The 14,716-nt window shown below is 43.1% G+C and overlaps 1 protein-coding gene across 1 annotated transcript; it reads right to left on the bottom strand.

The window, feature by feature from the left end:
* Window positions 1–1,542: 1,542 nt before the first annotated feature.
* On the bottom strand, window positions 1,543–14,625 carry LOC148411124 (myosin-8-like). The gene is made up of 38 exons (XM_088436885.1): window positions 14,425–14,625; window positions 14,206–14,349; window positions 13,870–14,026; window positions 13,590–13,617; window positions 13,382–13,496; window positions 13,217–13,309; window positions 12,612–12,675; window positions 12,089–12,187; window positions 11,915–12,018; window positions 11,687–11,825; window positions 11,489–11,607; window positions 11,279–11,428; window positions 10,630–10,800; window positions 10,153–10,459; window positions 10,003–10,070; window positions 9,477–9,564; window positions 9,300–9,417; window positions 9,039–9,162; window positions 8,833–8,969; window positions 8,365–8,620; window positions 7,978–8,220; window positions 7,715–7,891; window positions 7,492–7,637; window positions 7,244–7,334; window positions 6,708–7,097; window positions 6,513–6,639; window positions 5,924–6,042; window positions 5,588–5,784; window positions 5,112–5,295; window positions 4,671–4,836; window positions 4,471–4,595; window positions 4,074–4,382; window positions 3,741–3,944; window positions 3,534–3,659; window positions 3,300–3,470; window positions 3,010–3,114; window positions 2,836–2,931; window positions 1,543–2,256 (listed from the first exon to the last, which is right to left on the bottom strand). The coding sequence occupies exons 1-38, from the start codon at window positions 14,623–14,625 to the stop codon at window positions 2,113–2,115; spliced, it is 5,802 nt and encodes a 1,933-aa protein (XP_088293011.1). The 3' UTR covers window positions 1,543–2,112.
* Between the last annotated feature and the right edge of the window lie 91 nt (window positions 14,626–14,716).

Raw genomic sequence — 14,716 nt, 5'->3', positions numbered from 1 at the left:
ATGGAGGATATTAAAAAAAAAAAAAAATTCTTAACAAGAGCAATATTTATCTGCCAATTTGCCACAAAAGTCAAGAAGCCCACTAGATAACGGAAGGATTATATCTCCACAATGTAGATGTTGATGATTCTCTTACTCGTGTCTTTGTGTCTGTACAAGTTGCAACTGGTCGTGTTCAAAAGTCTGACTTTGTGGCATTAGTTTTGGAAGAACATGTCATTGTTGTGACAACCGCCGGAAACTAAGGCATCTAAATCCAAGAAAGCCGGCTTGAAGGAGAAGAAGCAGGTGGTTCCTGAATCCGTGGTAAATACCAAGGTCGGGGGCGTTTTGAGACATCCTGGGGGCCAAAGACAAAGAAGGCTGCTTGTTTGAGAGTTAATTATAATCTACCCTATTCCACATTCAAAAAAAAATGTCTTGGGACGACCCTAAGCTAAGGTTAAGGGCCCACCTTGTTTCCAAGTTAGAGGGTGACAGCGTGTCGACTGGGAACACATGTTGGCCGCATTTAGCCGGGGAGAGTGTGGGAAACCTAAGCTCCTGGCACAAGGAGTACAAGGTGGGGACCACCAGGATGAACATCAGTTGCGGCCAATGCATTAGGTTCCTGGAACTTCAATGGGCTTTTACTCGCCTTGATCCAACTCCTAATGATGTTGACTTTTAGGTCGCAGTTATAGACGCCATCAATCACTACAGTACAATGCATGTAAAATGCACACTGAATGTTTTGCTTGTCAAAGTTGAATATTATCAAGTTTAGCTCTGACCGACCTATCAAACGACGGAAAGATGTTGATTTCATTGAGTTAGAATTCTGATTCTTTGATGACGTTCCATGGACCAAAACTACTGATTGTGCTGGTTATCCTGCTTTTGAGTCTGGCCAACTGTAAAAAACTTAAGCACACTGACTGACACGATCCTGGACAGCATTTGACCTCTACTTGTTCATTTTGGATGATAGCAAGCTTCACCAGTCACTTGTCAGCTCATTGCTGACAGATACATGTGCTCAGCCGTAACTTTAACTCGTCGTCTGACATTCCTGACACGCTTTCCCTTTGGTGCTTGAGACGTAGCGTTAATGATGCTTTGGCGGCACATATGCACAAATTCACCCAAAGGGAATTTTGAAGGTATCGTTTGCCATATCTATTGAGTTTCACTGTATGGTAAGGTCCCCTTTACATTTTTTTTTCAAATCCTCCAAAAGATGTGGTGACTTGTCCCATTGCTAGTTAAAGTAGCCATTGTTTAAAACTTTATAATCACGGTAACATATTTGCCACTTTCCGTTACTCTGTCTATGGTGTTACACATTGGGTTAGCAGATAAATACATAAATACATCATTCTTATTTTTTATTTACAATGATGACTTGGCCATAATTCTTTGAACATTTTAGTTTTATGGCCTGTGTTAAATTTACAGTAAACATTCCCTGATACATGAAAAGCTGAAAACATGCTTTGTTGCCTATCATTGGTAAAACTGACGGAACAAATGTCACGGTGGTTATATCAAGATTCTTGGTCGAACACTTGAAAATGCTTTTATTGAAACTAAAACATCAGCACAATGTCTCAGTCTTTGTGGAGACCCCAAGGTTGGTGAACGTGTTTGCTACGGGTATTGTGGCTTGGGTGAATCAAAGTACTGTAATAGAAATAAATCACATTGCAGCAAATACTTGTACACTGCTGCAAATTACGCCATAAAAACTCATCATTTTTATCTTCTGATACTCTTTCTCCAGATGACTTCTCTGACATCACAGGTGTACCTAGATGAATTGTGATGAATACACTTTCAATATAAATTCTTTAGCTGGCATATTTCATCCAAAACCGTTTGATGCTTAGTCCCTTTCACTAAAAGACTGTGGTTCTCCTTTCCCACATGCCAGTACATTGCAGTATCTTAACTGCTCCATTCATCTGAAGCTCCCTTGCATCTTCAATTTTAGCTTGTAACTCAAAGCAAAAAAGTCGATCGAGCCGCATCTCGTAACTAGAAAAACTTTGTGAATCAATTGAGAGCACACCAGTTCCACCGCATGAACATGATTTGCACTTGGGTAAATAAAGTAGCACATAGGCCATCCGTTTACTCCACTTTCCCGACAAGGTCACGGCTCTTGGTTCGTAGTTTATTCAACTGCGACTCGGCGACGTCCGCTCGTTCCTCGGCCGCCTCCAACTCGTGCTGCACCTTACGAAACTTGGCCTGCTGGACACTGGTTTGTTCCTCCTGAAGGCAACAGGTGGCAAAAGTCTGTACTTCGGAAAAAAGTATTGATAATTTCGTAAAAGTAAAAAAATAATAAAACTCCTGTGCTTAAGTAAAATAAAATTAAAAAACGATAAATGAAGTGTAATTAGGTTAAGTACCATATTTTCTGCACTATAAGGCACACCTAAAGCCTTCTCAAAAGCTGACATTGCGCCTTATACAGTGCATAAACCACAGGTTTCCATTTTGGGGGGACGAAATCATGAAATAACTTAATCGCCATGTAAATTTTTTCAATTTTTGCCTCTGCATTTCAGTTATAAATGTATTTTTTACAATTAAAGTTTGAATAACACCCTGTTTGAAATTTTGATATGCTATATATTCTCCAATTTTGAAGCAATTTGTATGGGGGGACAAGGCACAAAAAAACAGCACCATTTTTTGCCACTACTGTAGCTTTTATTTTAAGCGCCTTATAATGCAACGTGAGTTATATATGCAAACTGTTTTAAAATAGGCCATTCATTGAAGGTGCATCCTATCCTAAAATATTTACTTATGTGCAGTATTAAAGTAACTGTTATAACCACTCACCGCCTCCTCGGTTTGCCGCTTGTATGCTTTGACTTTCAGCTGCAGCTTGTCTACCAGATCCTGAAGTCGGGCCACATTTTTCTTCTCCTCTTCCGCCTGGAACAGAGGAGGACGATTATTAAGAATATGAATTTTCCTCGGAAGAGACACTTAAAACCCGGATCACCTTCTGACCTGAAAAGTCAGTTCTTTAATCTTCCGCTCATGTTTGCGGACTCCTTTAAGTGCCTCGCTCCCACGTTTTTGCTCCGCTTCCAATTCCTTTTCCAACTCGCGGACCTGAAGGAAAAAAAAAAAAAGACTGTGATCTGTTTTGATTTTTTGCTGCAAATAGTGAGCGATAGGTTCCCCCCTAAAAATCTGATTATGTGTATGCGTTAATGTGAATATGAAGGGGTGTTGGTTTTTTTTGTTTGTTTCGTTATGTTCTTTTGTTTGTTGCTTTTTGGTAAACATTATTTTACCCGGTTCTCCATTTTCTGAAGCTCCTTCTTCCCACCCTTCATAGCGAGGCTTTCAGCCTCATCCAGACGCTGCTGCAGGTCCTTGACTGTCACCTCTAGGTTCTTCTTCATTCTCTCCAGGTGAGCGCTGGTGTCCTGCTCCTTCTTCAACTCCTCGGCCATCATGGCGGCCTATGTGAAGTGATTGCCAGCTGTAAATTATATCTCAGTGTGAAGGATGATGGTGGCAATTACATCTGTGATGGCTTTCTTGGCCTTCTCGTCAGTGGTTTTCGCCTCCTGGACCGTGTCCTCCATCTCTGACTGCAGCTGAGCCAACTCGCTCTCCATCTTCCTTTTCGAGTTCAGAAGGCCCGTGTTCTGTATCAAGATATTGTTAAGACGTGTACTTAAATGAATATGCAACCACAAATAATGAAGCTAAATGTCTGGTGTTCTCACCTGTGAGTGTAGCAGCTGGGCCCTCTCACTAGTCTCCATCAGTTCATGCTCAGCCAACTTGCGACTTCGCTCTGCCTGCTCCAAAGCTGCCCTCATCTCTTCCATCTCGGCTGCAATTAGACTATTACGGCGATCTGCAATGGCCAGTTGTTCCTTGAGGTCCTCTTGACTGTGGAGAGCTTCGTCCAGGTGGACTTGCGTGTCCTTGAGCATACACAACAGTTTACTCAGACCATTGATTAAATGTGATGGTACCTTGATTAATGAGTATGCCAACTTATGAGTTTTTCAAGTTTTTTTTTCTTGCTTTATGTTGCGAGACACCACTTAAACCTTCAACTGGGTTTGCAGGTTCCTCATTTGCTTTGTGGCTTCAGAAGCTTGGCGGTTTGCGTGGCTGAGCTGAACTTCCATCTCATTTATGTCCCCCTCCATCTTTTTCTTCAGCCGTATGGCTTCGTTTCGACTGCGTGTCTCGATTTCCAGGGCACTCTGCATGGTCTCCATGGTTCTCTGGTGGTTCTTCTTCAACTGGTCCAGCTCTTCATCTTTCTCTGCCACCTTTCTGTCAACCTCTGACTTGGTCTGGTTCAGCTCCAGTTGAAGGTGAAGGATTTTGGACTCTTCAAGTTCCAGTGATGACTGTAGGAAGCACAAATATTGGTGAAAAATTAAAAAAATCCCGTAAAATGTTCTGATTCGACTTAAAAATGAAAAAGTAGCCACAAACCTCAACTTCTTCAAGTGCCGCCTGAGTGTCTTTTTTCTCCTGCTCAGCTTGCTTTGCGACTTTCTCCAGCTCATGCATTATTTTAGCTGACTGTCCGATGTTTTCACTGATGTCTGAGATCTCCTCTAAGTTATAGAATAAAGAGAAACATCACCACGTCACCACAACTCAAAAGAACAAGATCCTTATGTGACTCTTACGTTGAAGGTTTCTATTATCTCTCTTCATGCTCTCCAGGTGCTCTAAGGCCTCCTCATATGAATTCTTAAGTTTGAAGAGCTCGGTGCTCAAAGTTCTGGATTCTCTCTGGGACATTTCCAGATCTGACTGACTCTCCTCATACTTCTGCTTCCAATCAGACAGGACCTAAAAGATGAATAACAACCAGCCTTATCTGCAAGAGTTGAACGGAGACAACTGGACGCTTTATTTTTTGTTAGACATTTTACTTTTAATTCAAAAGGCTTTGACAATTTTACGTTTTAGGTACAGTATTTATGAGTCTCCCTTTTGCCTTGTAGAAAGAAAGGTTTACACCATCACTACACCTCCCCAGTTTTTTTCTCAATTTATAGAAGAAAGTAGACGAGGAAACCTAACCGGAACTACAGGCCTGACGTCAAACTCTGAAGGTGACATACCTTGTCAAAGTTTCTCTGTTTCTTATCCAAGGTAGCATTGGCTGCATTTGCCCTTTCCAGCTCTGCGTTCAGGTCCTCCACCTCAGCCTGCAATCTTTGCTTGGTCTTCTCCAGGGAGGCGCTTTTTGCATTTGCCATCTCTGTCGACTCCTCGGATTCCTGCAGCCGCTGGGTCAACTTCTTCCTATGGATCACAGACGACTAGTTGGTGGGAAGAAACAAAAATGTATTTTCCATCCATTTTCTTCCTATTATCCCGGGGTAGAGGGTCCCAGATACCCTGTGGAGGAATCAAATTTCAGCTACTTGTGTGAATAATCTTGTTTTGCTGTTACCACCCTTAGATCATCGCCATAGATGAAGGTAGGAGCATGGATAGAGCAGTAAAATCAAGAGCTTTGCCTCTTAGCTCCTTCACCATGACAGACTGATGAAGAGTCTACAGACCGATGAAGAGTCTGCAGCCCGATCCTTACTTGGCTTCCTCCAGTTCCTCTGTACGCTGTATGGCGTCTGTCTCGTATTTGCTCCTCCACTGAGCCACATCACTGTTGGCTTTGGAGAGGTAGCGCTGCAGCTCGGCTTTAGCCTCCTGTTCTTCATCATATTGTTCCCTCAGAAGCTCGCAGTCGTGACGGAAAGACTGACAACTGTGTGCCTGTGCGTTTTTTTCCTGGAAAAAAAACAAAACAAAACAGCACATTAGTTTGCCTTTTCTAAAGATACTCCCGAGAACCAGATCACAATTCACTTGCAATTCACTTCATTCATTCATCGAGCACGATGACCAACTGAACCACCCCATAACAGACCTTAACTTCTTCTTCCAGAAGTCTCTTTAGCTCTTGGATTTGTTGACTGCTGGCTGCTTTACTTCTGCTCATTTGGCTGAGAGCAGCTTCTTTCTCCTCCAAAAGCCGAGAAAGTTCACCTACCAAATCAGCAAAGAGATATAACTTAGATTCTGTACTTTGGAAGATATTTGAAGAGTTTCAAATCCACTTGCGTATTTGTTGAGTATTTGTTTCTGGCAACTTTTACTTTTAATTTCTATATTTCAACTGTTATGCTCACTTTCAGCTACCTGTCAAAATTGGCTCTTTACTTTCTTTGGCCTCTGTGGATGATTACACGGGTACTGTTAGAAAAGAAGACAAGAGCGCTACAACGTCAACAGCGAGTAATTGACGCACCTCCCAAAATGTTTATTAAATTTGTCACAACATGGTCTCCTCATGTCGTTTCAACATATATTGCCTTGCCACCAAGCAAAGTAATGCTATCCTTTTTTGGCCTTAGTGGAAATGGAGACTAAAGTGTAGATGTTGAATTAGTAGTTCTCTTTTTTCGGTAACGTTTGTACTTTTCTGTGTACTTCTGTCATCTGTGCCATGAACTGACCATTCTCTGTCTGCAGTCGTGCATTGGCTGTCACGTAGTCGCTGAGTGCTCTCTGGGCCTCATCCGCTTTGGTCTTGTACTCGTTACTTTGCTCTTCCAGGTTACGGCAGGTCTTCTCCATATTGGACTAGAATGTTTGACTTAGTGAGCATCTTCTAAGACAAGCAAGATCCCAAACAAACCACCATTTCTCACCTTGCTCTTCAAAACACTCTCCACGTGGCTCGACATGTCTGCTACCTCCATCTTGAGTTCGCTTTTTTCCTTCTCCAGCTTCTGCTTGATTCTTTGCAGATTGTCGATCTGCTCCCCAAGCTGGGCAACACTGTCCGCCTGCTTTTTGCGCAGAGCAGCGGTAACGGCTTCGTGATGTAGGGTGGCCTCCTCCAAGTCACGTCGAAGCTTCTGGTACTCGGTCTCCCGCTTCTTGTTCATTTCCACCTGAGCGTTGGTGGCTCCTCCGGCTTCCTCCAGCCTTTCGCTAATCTCCTCTAGCTCCTTGCAGAGATCCGACCTTTGCTTCTCTGCTTTGGCCCTGGTGGAGCGTTCTGATTCAGTTTCCTCCTCCAGTTCTTCTATGCGAGCCTGCAAAAAACAATCAAGTCACTCTTGCTGTTTTTTATTAAGTTCAACTGTGAAGGTTAGAGTGCATTTTAGGGTGATGCTGAAATGTCACCCCACATATGACAAATCTTTTACGAATAGTGTATGTGTACTGTCTTTAACCAAACCTGAAGTTCTTTTATCTGCTTTTGCAGCTGATTGACAAGGGCTTGCTCATCTTCCACTTTCAACTGGAGGTTTCTGATTTCCAAATCTTTTCTGAAAAATAGAATACTGATATGTTAGCGCCTCATTTAGCCTTTGCTAGAAGCACATGTAGTTTATCTAGTTTTCGCTGATATAATTGAGATAAAACAAGAAAGCATATCTTCTGCTAGTAATAAGAATTAGGCATATACTTTATAAGATACTGTACTTATTGACTCTGTCTTCTATCTGCTGCCTGTCATTCTCCATGTCCATGATGGTCTCCTGACTCAGCTTCAGGTCTCCCTCCAGCTTTCTTCTGGATTTCTCCAAGTCAGCTCTCAATTTCTTCTCCTGTTCCAGTGATCCCTCCAGCTGATGGAGAAAAACCACTCTGCACCTCATTGATTCACCAAGGGGGAGCAGCCCAGTAGAGTTTGTATGAAACTTACATTATCAACCTGTTGCTCCAACTTAATCTTTGTTTTCATCAGAACGTTGACTTTATCCTCCTCGGCCTGGAGGTCGTCACGCATCCGCTCATGAACCTCCTGCAGGGCTTTGTACTCCTTGGAAGACTTTATCAGGTTCTCCTCTAGCATTGTTATCTCCTCCATTAAGTTCTTGAGCTAAGAACGGAAACAGAAAAAGAAGTGTCTGAACTGCAAGCTTCACGGAAGATGTGTTCGCTGGTGGTTTCAGAAGTATTTGTAACCTTGTTTTCGGTGGCATGTTTCTCCTTCTCGACTTTGGCAATGATCAGCTCCAAATCGTCTATGTCACGTTTGAGCTCAGAACTTTCATCTTCCAGCTTTCGCCTCCGTGCTGTAATGTCTGCATTGATCTCCTCTTCCTCTTCCAACCTCTCAGAGAATTCTTTGACTTTAGCCTCCAGATGAATCTTACTCTTGATCAGACCTTCACACCTTTCCTCTGCATCGCACAGGTTTTCTTGTTCCTGTGTAGCGGGAGATTGAATTGGAATTTATTTGTTTGAGTTACTGTCTACTGAATGACTGAATGTGCAAAGTGATAGCGAAGGCAGTTTTATGGCAATTGGCAATCTTTCCCAAAATGACCCCCATGTGTGAACAAAACATACTGCTTGGATTTGAAGGTGAAGGTCATTCTTTTCTTGGATGAGCCCCACGGTTTTCTCCTCCAGCTCCTTCCTGCGAGCCTCAGACTTGGCCAGCTCCTCCTTGAGGCGCAAAACCTCCTCTTTCACACTCTGCATCTCCTTCTCAGCCTCGGCACACCGCAGCAGAGGTTTGATCTTGAAGAAGAGCCTCATCCAAAGCCAGTTCTTCACATTCATGAATGAGCGGATGTTGTATTGGATGATGAAAATTGACTCTCTAGAGAATGTAGACAACCGTTTTGTAGCAAACAGCTAAAACCTTTAACATGGATGAATATGATTAGATCAGTCAAAGTTTATGGATTGTGGCCATTTGGGGGCAGCAGTCACTAATGGTTTCAGTTGAAGACGCATATACAGATTCACAGGATTGTCTTGTCACTTTTGGATACCATTATAAATGGGGAATTGAATGTATCTTTCAAAGACCTTTTCTTTGCCATCTCCTTGAGCTTAAGCCTGGTGACATAACCTCTGGCCACAGCCTGGATGCGGGTCAGCAACACCGCGAGACGCTCATCCCGCATCTCTTCAAGAAGACCCAAAAGGCCTGCTTTGAAGAAGACCTGCAGGGAGTAAAGAGCATCATCATTGGAGCAGAAGAACAAACAGTAGCAATACTTTCTGATGAATACCTTTGTGTGTCCAAATCTGTACTGGGCGTGGTCAACGTCAATCGATGACAGTAATTTTTCAGATGCCTTCTTGCTGTCCATGAACTGACCCTCAGGGATGGCGCTGGCATTCAGAATCCTGTACCTGCCATAAATGTACCGTCGACTCTTACGAAAACATCAGACAAAACGGTTTAAAATCGACGATAGTCCTTTGTGCGGTGAAAGGTATTCTGTGCGTGAATCCGGGGGTTCAATGTATGATCATAACAGATGTGCTACCTCTGTCTGAAGTCGCCATAGAGGATTCTACTGGGAAATCCTTTCCGACAGATCCTGATTCCTTCTAGTACGCCATTACAGCGAAGCTGATGCAGAACCAGGTGGTGGTCCATCGCCCCTGTGAGGACAATTCTGGTGTTAGCTTGCCTTGACGCTGACAAACATAAATGTCCTTACCAGGAGTCTTTGTCTCATTGGGGATGATGCATCTGACAAAGTGCGGATGTGTGGACCTGAGATTGGCCATCAGCTTGTTGAGATTCTCCTGAATTAAGTAAACAATGAAGAAAACTGGTTTGTGTTTTTGTATACTAAATTGTTTTCTTCATGAACAATTTTCAGCACAGCAGATGGATAAAGTGATTGTCAAATTACATTGGTACCTTGCCTTGTGATTTTAATTAGTTTTGTGACCAAGGTGGAACGCTGTTAAACATTAACCTGAAGGTGCAATAGTCTGTAGCTCTTTTAGCCCGCATGCAAAGGCATTCCACTACTTTAATTGCTCCAACTTTAATTTCTCATCACTCGAGCGTCGGCCTATCTAAAAGCTCATTTTGTAACGCAATCTTTGGCTTGCAACACAAAGTAAATAAATTGCTCAAGCAACAGTGCAGAACAAAGAAAAAAATACCAGTGCATGAAGTTTGTGTTTTTTGTTTTTTTTTTAGCTTGGTGTCGCTTTTTCCGTAATTCCTTTTACCCTGAAAAGTGCAGAGACAGTCTGGAAAGATGAAGCCTTTTTCTTGGAGCTTTTTTTGCTTCCATCAGCTATGATGACAAAGAAACAATGGAATGACTTACAGTGGGTTTTGGTGGAAATATCTTTGTGAGTCACTGGCAGAGAACTGACCATCCACTGATGCATATGTCGCAAAGAGCTGGGAGAGCAGCTTGACAGATGCTTTTTGGTACAGCTGCACCACAGTGTCGTTCAGTGGGTCCTTGTTCTTCTCCAGCCAGCCGCTGAGGTTGTAGTCCACAGTGCCGGCGTAGTGCATCAGTGAAAAGTGAGCCTCAGACTTTCCTTTGGAAGGTTTGGGCTTCTGGAAAATGCTGCTTTTGCTCTGGTGTTGGTCATAAAGCTTGTTCTTGAAAGACATGTCTGTGGCCTTTGGAAACATACACTCCTCCTCCAGAATGGAGAAGATGCCCATTGGCTGCATGATGGAAAATTGACAAGATTCATTGATATGTTGATGCTGTTATGCAGAATGATAAGTGTGCACTCGTAGAACAACTGAGTCGGGAGGTCAGGAATTGAACAATAAAAAAAAAACAACTATTATGAGATGAGGGCTGCATGGAAAACTGATAACATGTGATGGACCTTCTCAATGAGCTCGATGCAGGCTGCCAAGTCCAGGCCAAAGTCAATGAACTCCCATTCAATGCCTTCCTTCGTGTATTCTTCTTGCTCCAGCACAAACATGTGGTGGTTGAAGAACTGCTGCAGCTTCTCGTTGGTGAAGTTGATGCACAGCTGCTCCAGACTGTTCATCTGGATTCAACAACAGTACTTTATCAACAGTGAGAGAAGGCCACATTTCAAATGCCTTTCAATCTTAGGCAGGGGGTATAATTCCGGGTGACAGAATATTAGTGACTACCACTGACCTGACATCCAGACCGCTACTGAAGAGATCAGTCAGAAACATTTGTTAGGCTTGTTGAAGCCATTTCATCTTTTATCCGAAGCATTACTTGTTTGAGCTTTAAGTGATAACTCAATTGACACAACACATACGCAAACCAATATTGAAAAGAAGAATGCTAGCAAATCAGAAATGCTGTCCCCCTGCGGCCATTTTCACCGTTTTCTCTATTACTCAGCCTTGGTCAAATGACACAAATGGGTCTGTTTACGAGGAGTGCCATTGGAAAACGTTTTGAATTTTGCTACCCGGTAAGAACGTATAACATTATGGTGAATTAATTATGGCATTTGATGTGTTAACCGTAGGATTGCACCTGCTTACCTCAAAAATCTCAAAGCCTGCGATATCCAACACACCAATAAAATGTTGCCTTGGGAGTTTGGTATCAAGCTGCTGATTGATCCTGGTAACCATCCACAGGAAGAGCTTCTCATACACAGCCTTGGACAGGGCGCCCATAGCATTGTTCACCTAAGAGCCATCCCGGTGGGTGAGCAAGAGTTTGACACAGCGGGCATGTAAAAAGTGTACCTGTTGAGGTGTCTGGCCTTTGGTGACATACTCATTGCCGACCTTCACTCTGGGATTGCACAGAGCCTTGAGCAGGTCGGCAGAATTTAGCCCCATGAGGTAGGCGACTTTGTCAGCCACTGTGGAATGTGAGATTACATATTGTTGTTTTGTGCTTGATCGGTATTCTTCAGAAGAAAGAACTCTGTCTGACTTTACCCTCGGTGCCGTCTGGTTCAGCTTGTTCCTCGCGTTGCTTCTGCTTAAACTTCATGTTCCCGTTGTGCATCACAGCTCCGGTCAACTTGTAGATGCCAAGTTTCTCTTCTGCATTGAAGCCCAGGATGTCAATGGCACTCTGGTGGGACATCAAGTTTAGCCCAAACAAGTCTACTAGTTGAGGTCAAAGCTTGAATAATGTGCGCCTGACAAGGTTGCCAAACTAACATCTGTGGCCATCAGCTCCTCCGCGTCGTTGATGCTCAGCACGCTGATTTCGCCTTGACTAATAAAGGGATAGTCGAAAGGATTGGACGTGATCAACAGCATCTCTGGAAGACGAACAGCAGCAACTTTTTATATTCTCGCAACCTCAGTTCGTCAGCCAAAGTCAATTTTTACCGATGAGATCAGGCTTCTTGTTGGACATGATCTGATAGAAGATGTGGTAGCTCCTCTCAGCCGGCAGCTGGAAGGTCACCCGAGATTTCTCCAACAAATCTATCACACAAACTAAGTCACTTGTTGCTTCTTTTTGCACACTGACTCACATGCGTAGTTTGTATGTGTTGTTGCTCCATGGAAATGATTGAAGAGTTGTTTGAATGGTCAGAGTCACCGTAACATTTATCGTGATTTATGTTAACCCATCAAGATAGCGATGAAACGAGAGCCGTTGTATTATCGCATTTTCTAACTCTAGATTATAAACCACAACAACAAAAATTTAACTGAAAATGTATGTCATGTGTACGCCTCGCCAGACTAAAAGCAACAGTTGCTAACATCAGAAATTTACATTTAGAATTTAGAGCGTCAGAAACACACCTTCAACACAGGCGCAGGGTTCAAAGCGTGAGAAAAAAGAAGAGGTTCATAGTCCAAAATGTACAGTACATTTTATGGACAATAAAAGCAAACCTACATGTTTCGATATCAGCTGATGCCAACTTGCCCTTCGTCCCAAAGTGGATGCGGATAAATTTCCCCTACAGAAAAAGTAGAAATCGCATATTTAGTTTTTATACAACTACTAGTGATGTTTGTAATTCATAGAAGCGTATCTGTTTCATTAGTTTGAATTTCAATATGTCTTTTTACAGACATTTTAGGATGATTGTTGATTTTTTTTTACTATATTTTTGTGATTTGGATTTTGTTTTAGATATTTCTGGTTTTGAAGTTTTTTAAAGGATTTCTTTTGCATACAATTTTTGGGGGATATTGTTTTGGACAATTTGATGTTGATTTGAGATGATAGTTTTTTAGATATGTAGATTTGGAAGACAGTTTATATAGGTTTTTAAACATTTCTCTTGGTGGTGAATGTTTGACATTCATTTTCTTAAACCTGACGATTTTAATGGTGAAAGAAATTGTGAAAAACGCCAATTTGAACTGATGGTACGGATACACTTCCACAGTAATTGAATGTGTGTATTGTAGATGAATGAAAGATTGCGGTCATTATGGAAGATTAGAGTCACATTCTGACATAATCCCAATGAAACAGCTGGGCTTGGAGCTCACAAATCGAGAAGAGTTGTCATTCCTCACGGTCTTGGCATTCCCAAAAGCTTCCAGCAGAGGGTTGGCTTGGATGATTTGATCCTCTAGCGTTCCCTGACAGTGAGGACATTTGACTCAGACCACCTTCTTGAACACACACTATTTGAAAATTTGAACGGGCTTCACCTGAACTTTGTCAAGAAGTTGCTCCTTTTTGCTCGAGTCTCCTAACGATGCGATTGTTGCGAAATACTGAATCACACGCTTGGTGTTGACTGTCTTGCCCGCGCCAGACTCGCCTCTAACAACGTGACGGGACAATGATCACGCCACCAGAAGGGGGCAGATGGAACATTTTTAGACAAGAGGACTGATAAAGCTGTGCATAACTCACGTGATGAGGATGGATTGATTCTCTCTATCTGTAAATAGAAAGTACAAGGTCACGAATGGAGGCAGCCTCGTACAGAACTACATCCTTCCCTCCAGACAGAAAAGATCTTTTAACCTCACCAGAGTAGACAAATGGATTTGAAGTAGTTAATCTAGGTTTGATTAGCTAGATACTTAAATGACCACTCAATATTCAAAGTTCGAAGATTTGAGTACAGCGAATTCAGATACATTGCAGAGCCAGCTCCTGTTTTTCCCAAATGCATTTTGACGGCGTTCACCTGTAAGCATATACTGGTAAGCGTTGTCCGAGATGGAGAAGATGTGCGGGGGGGCCTCCTGACGTTTCCTCCCGCGATAAGCCGCCACCACTTCGGGGTTATAGACGGGCAACCACTTGTACGGGTTGACGGTCACACAGAAGAGACCAGAGTATGTCTAGGGAACAATGAGGACCAAAGCCAAACATTAGCCCTCTGATAGCTTGTATGAGCATTTATTTTCTATCCCTAATATCCATCTTATGGTCCATAAGTACTAGTGGGGACACAGTGTGATCCAGTACATGGATTTTTCATCAGAGAAATATGAAATAAATGCAAATGGATCGTCCTCACGTAAATCATCCAGGCAGCATATCGCTCCTTTAGGTTGAAGAGAACGGCGGGCTCATGGAGGTGCGTCAGACGAGCCATGTCCTCAATCTTGTCAAACTTTGGCGGGTTCATGGGTCGAAGGTCATCCTGGTGCACCGTGACCACCTGAACACAACAACTTTGCAGGCTTGAGACATGGAGTCGGCACCGAGTTAGACTAAAAGCCCATAAAATTCTCACCCTTCCGCCGTCTATCTCCACAGTGACGCTACTGCCGTTCTGGCTCTTGATCTTTCCCTTGGCGTACTCGTGCTTGGGGTCGGGCACGAAGACTGCCAACTTGGCGTCAAACGGTGCGTTCTGGGCCGCTATTCGTTCCCGCTCCGTTTTGCGCAGGTAGGGGGCGGCCACCCCGAATACTTCCATCTCGGCGTCACTCATCCTCTCGCTCAGGGCGCCTGTGCGTCAGCATGAGGGAAAGCGTTAGATTCTACTCATGAGAATTAGAGATGTCAGTGAGAATTTCTGGATG

The sequence above is a fragment of the Hippichthys cyanospilos genome, chromosome 16 (assembly GCF_059441005.1).
Source record: "Hippichthys cyanospilos isolate Australia breed blue-spotted pipefish chromosome 16, RoL_Hcya_1.0, whole genome shotgun sequence".
NCBI lineage: Eukaryota > Metazoa > Chordata > Actinopteri > Syngnathiformes > Syngnathidae > Hippichthys > Hippichthys cyanospilos.
Note: the sequence above shows the minus strand (reverse complement) of the source record. Positions and strands in the feature narration are given on the sequence as shown.

What these genes read in the sequence shown, in the direction of transcription:
- LOC148411124 (XM_088436885.1), bottom strand. Translation starts at nt 14,625, where the DNA reads ATGAGTGACGCCGAGATGGAAGTATTCGGGGTGGCCGCCCCCTACCTG. An exon ending in GACATATGCATCAGTGGATG is followed by an intron (nt 10,071 to 10,152) that starts GTCAGTTCTCTG and finishes TTGTCATCATAG; the next exon opens with CTGATGGAAGCAAAAAAAGC. An exon ending in TATGGCGACTTCAGACAGAG is followed by an intron (nt 9,163 to 9,299) that starts GTAGCACATCTG and finishes CATTTATGGCAG; the next exon opens with GTACAGGATTCTGAATGCCA.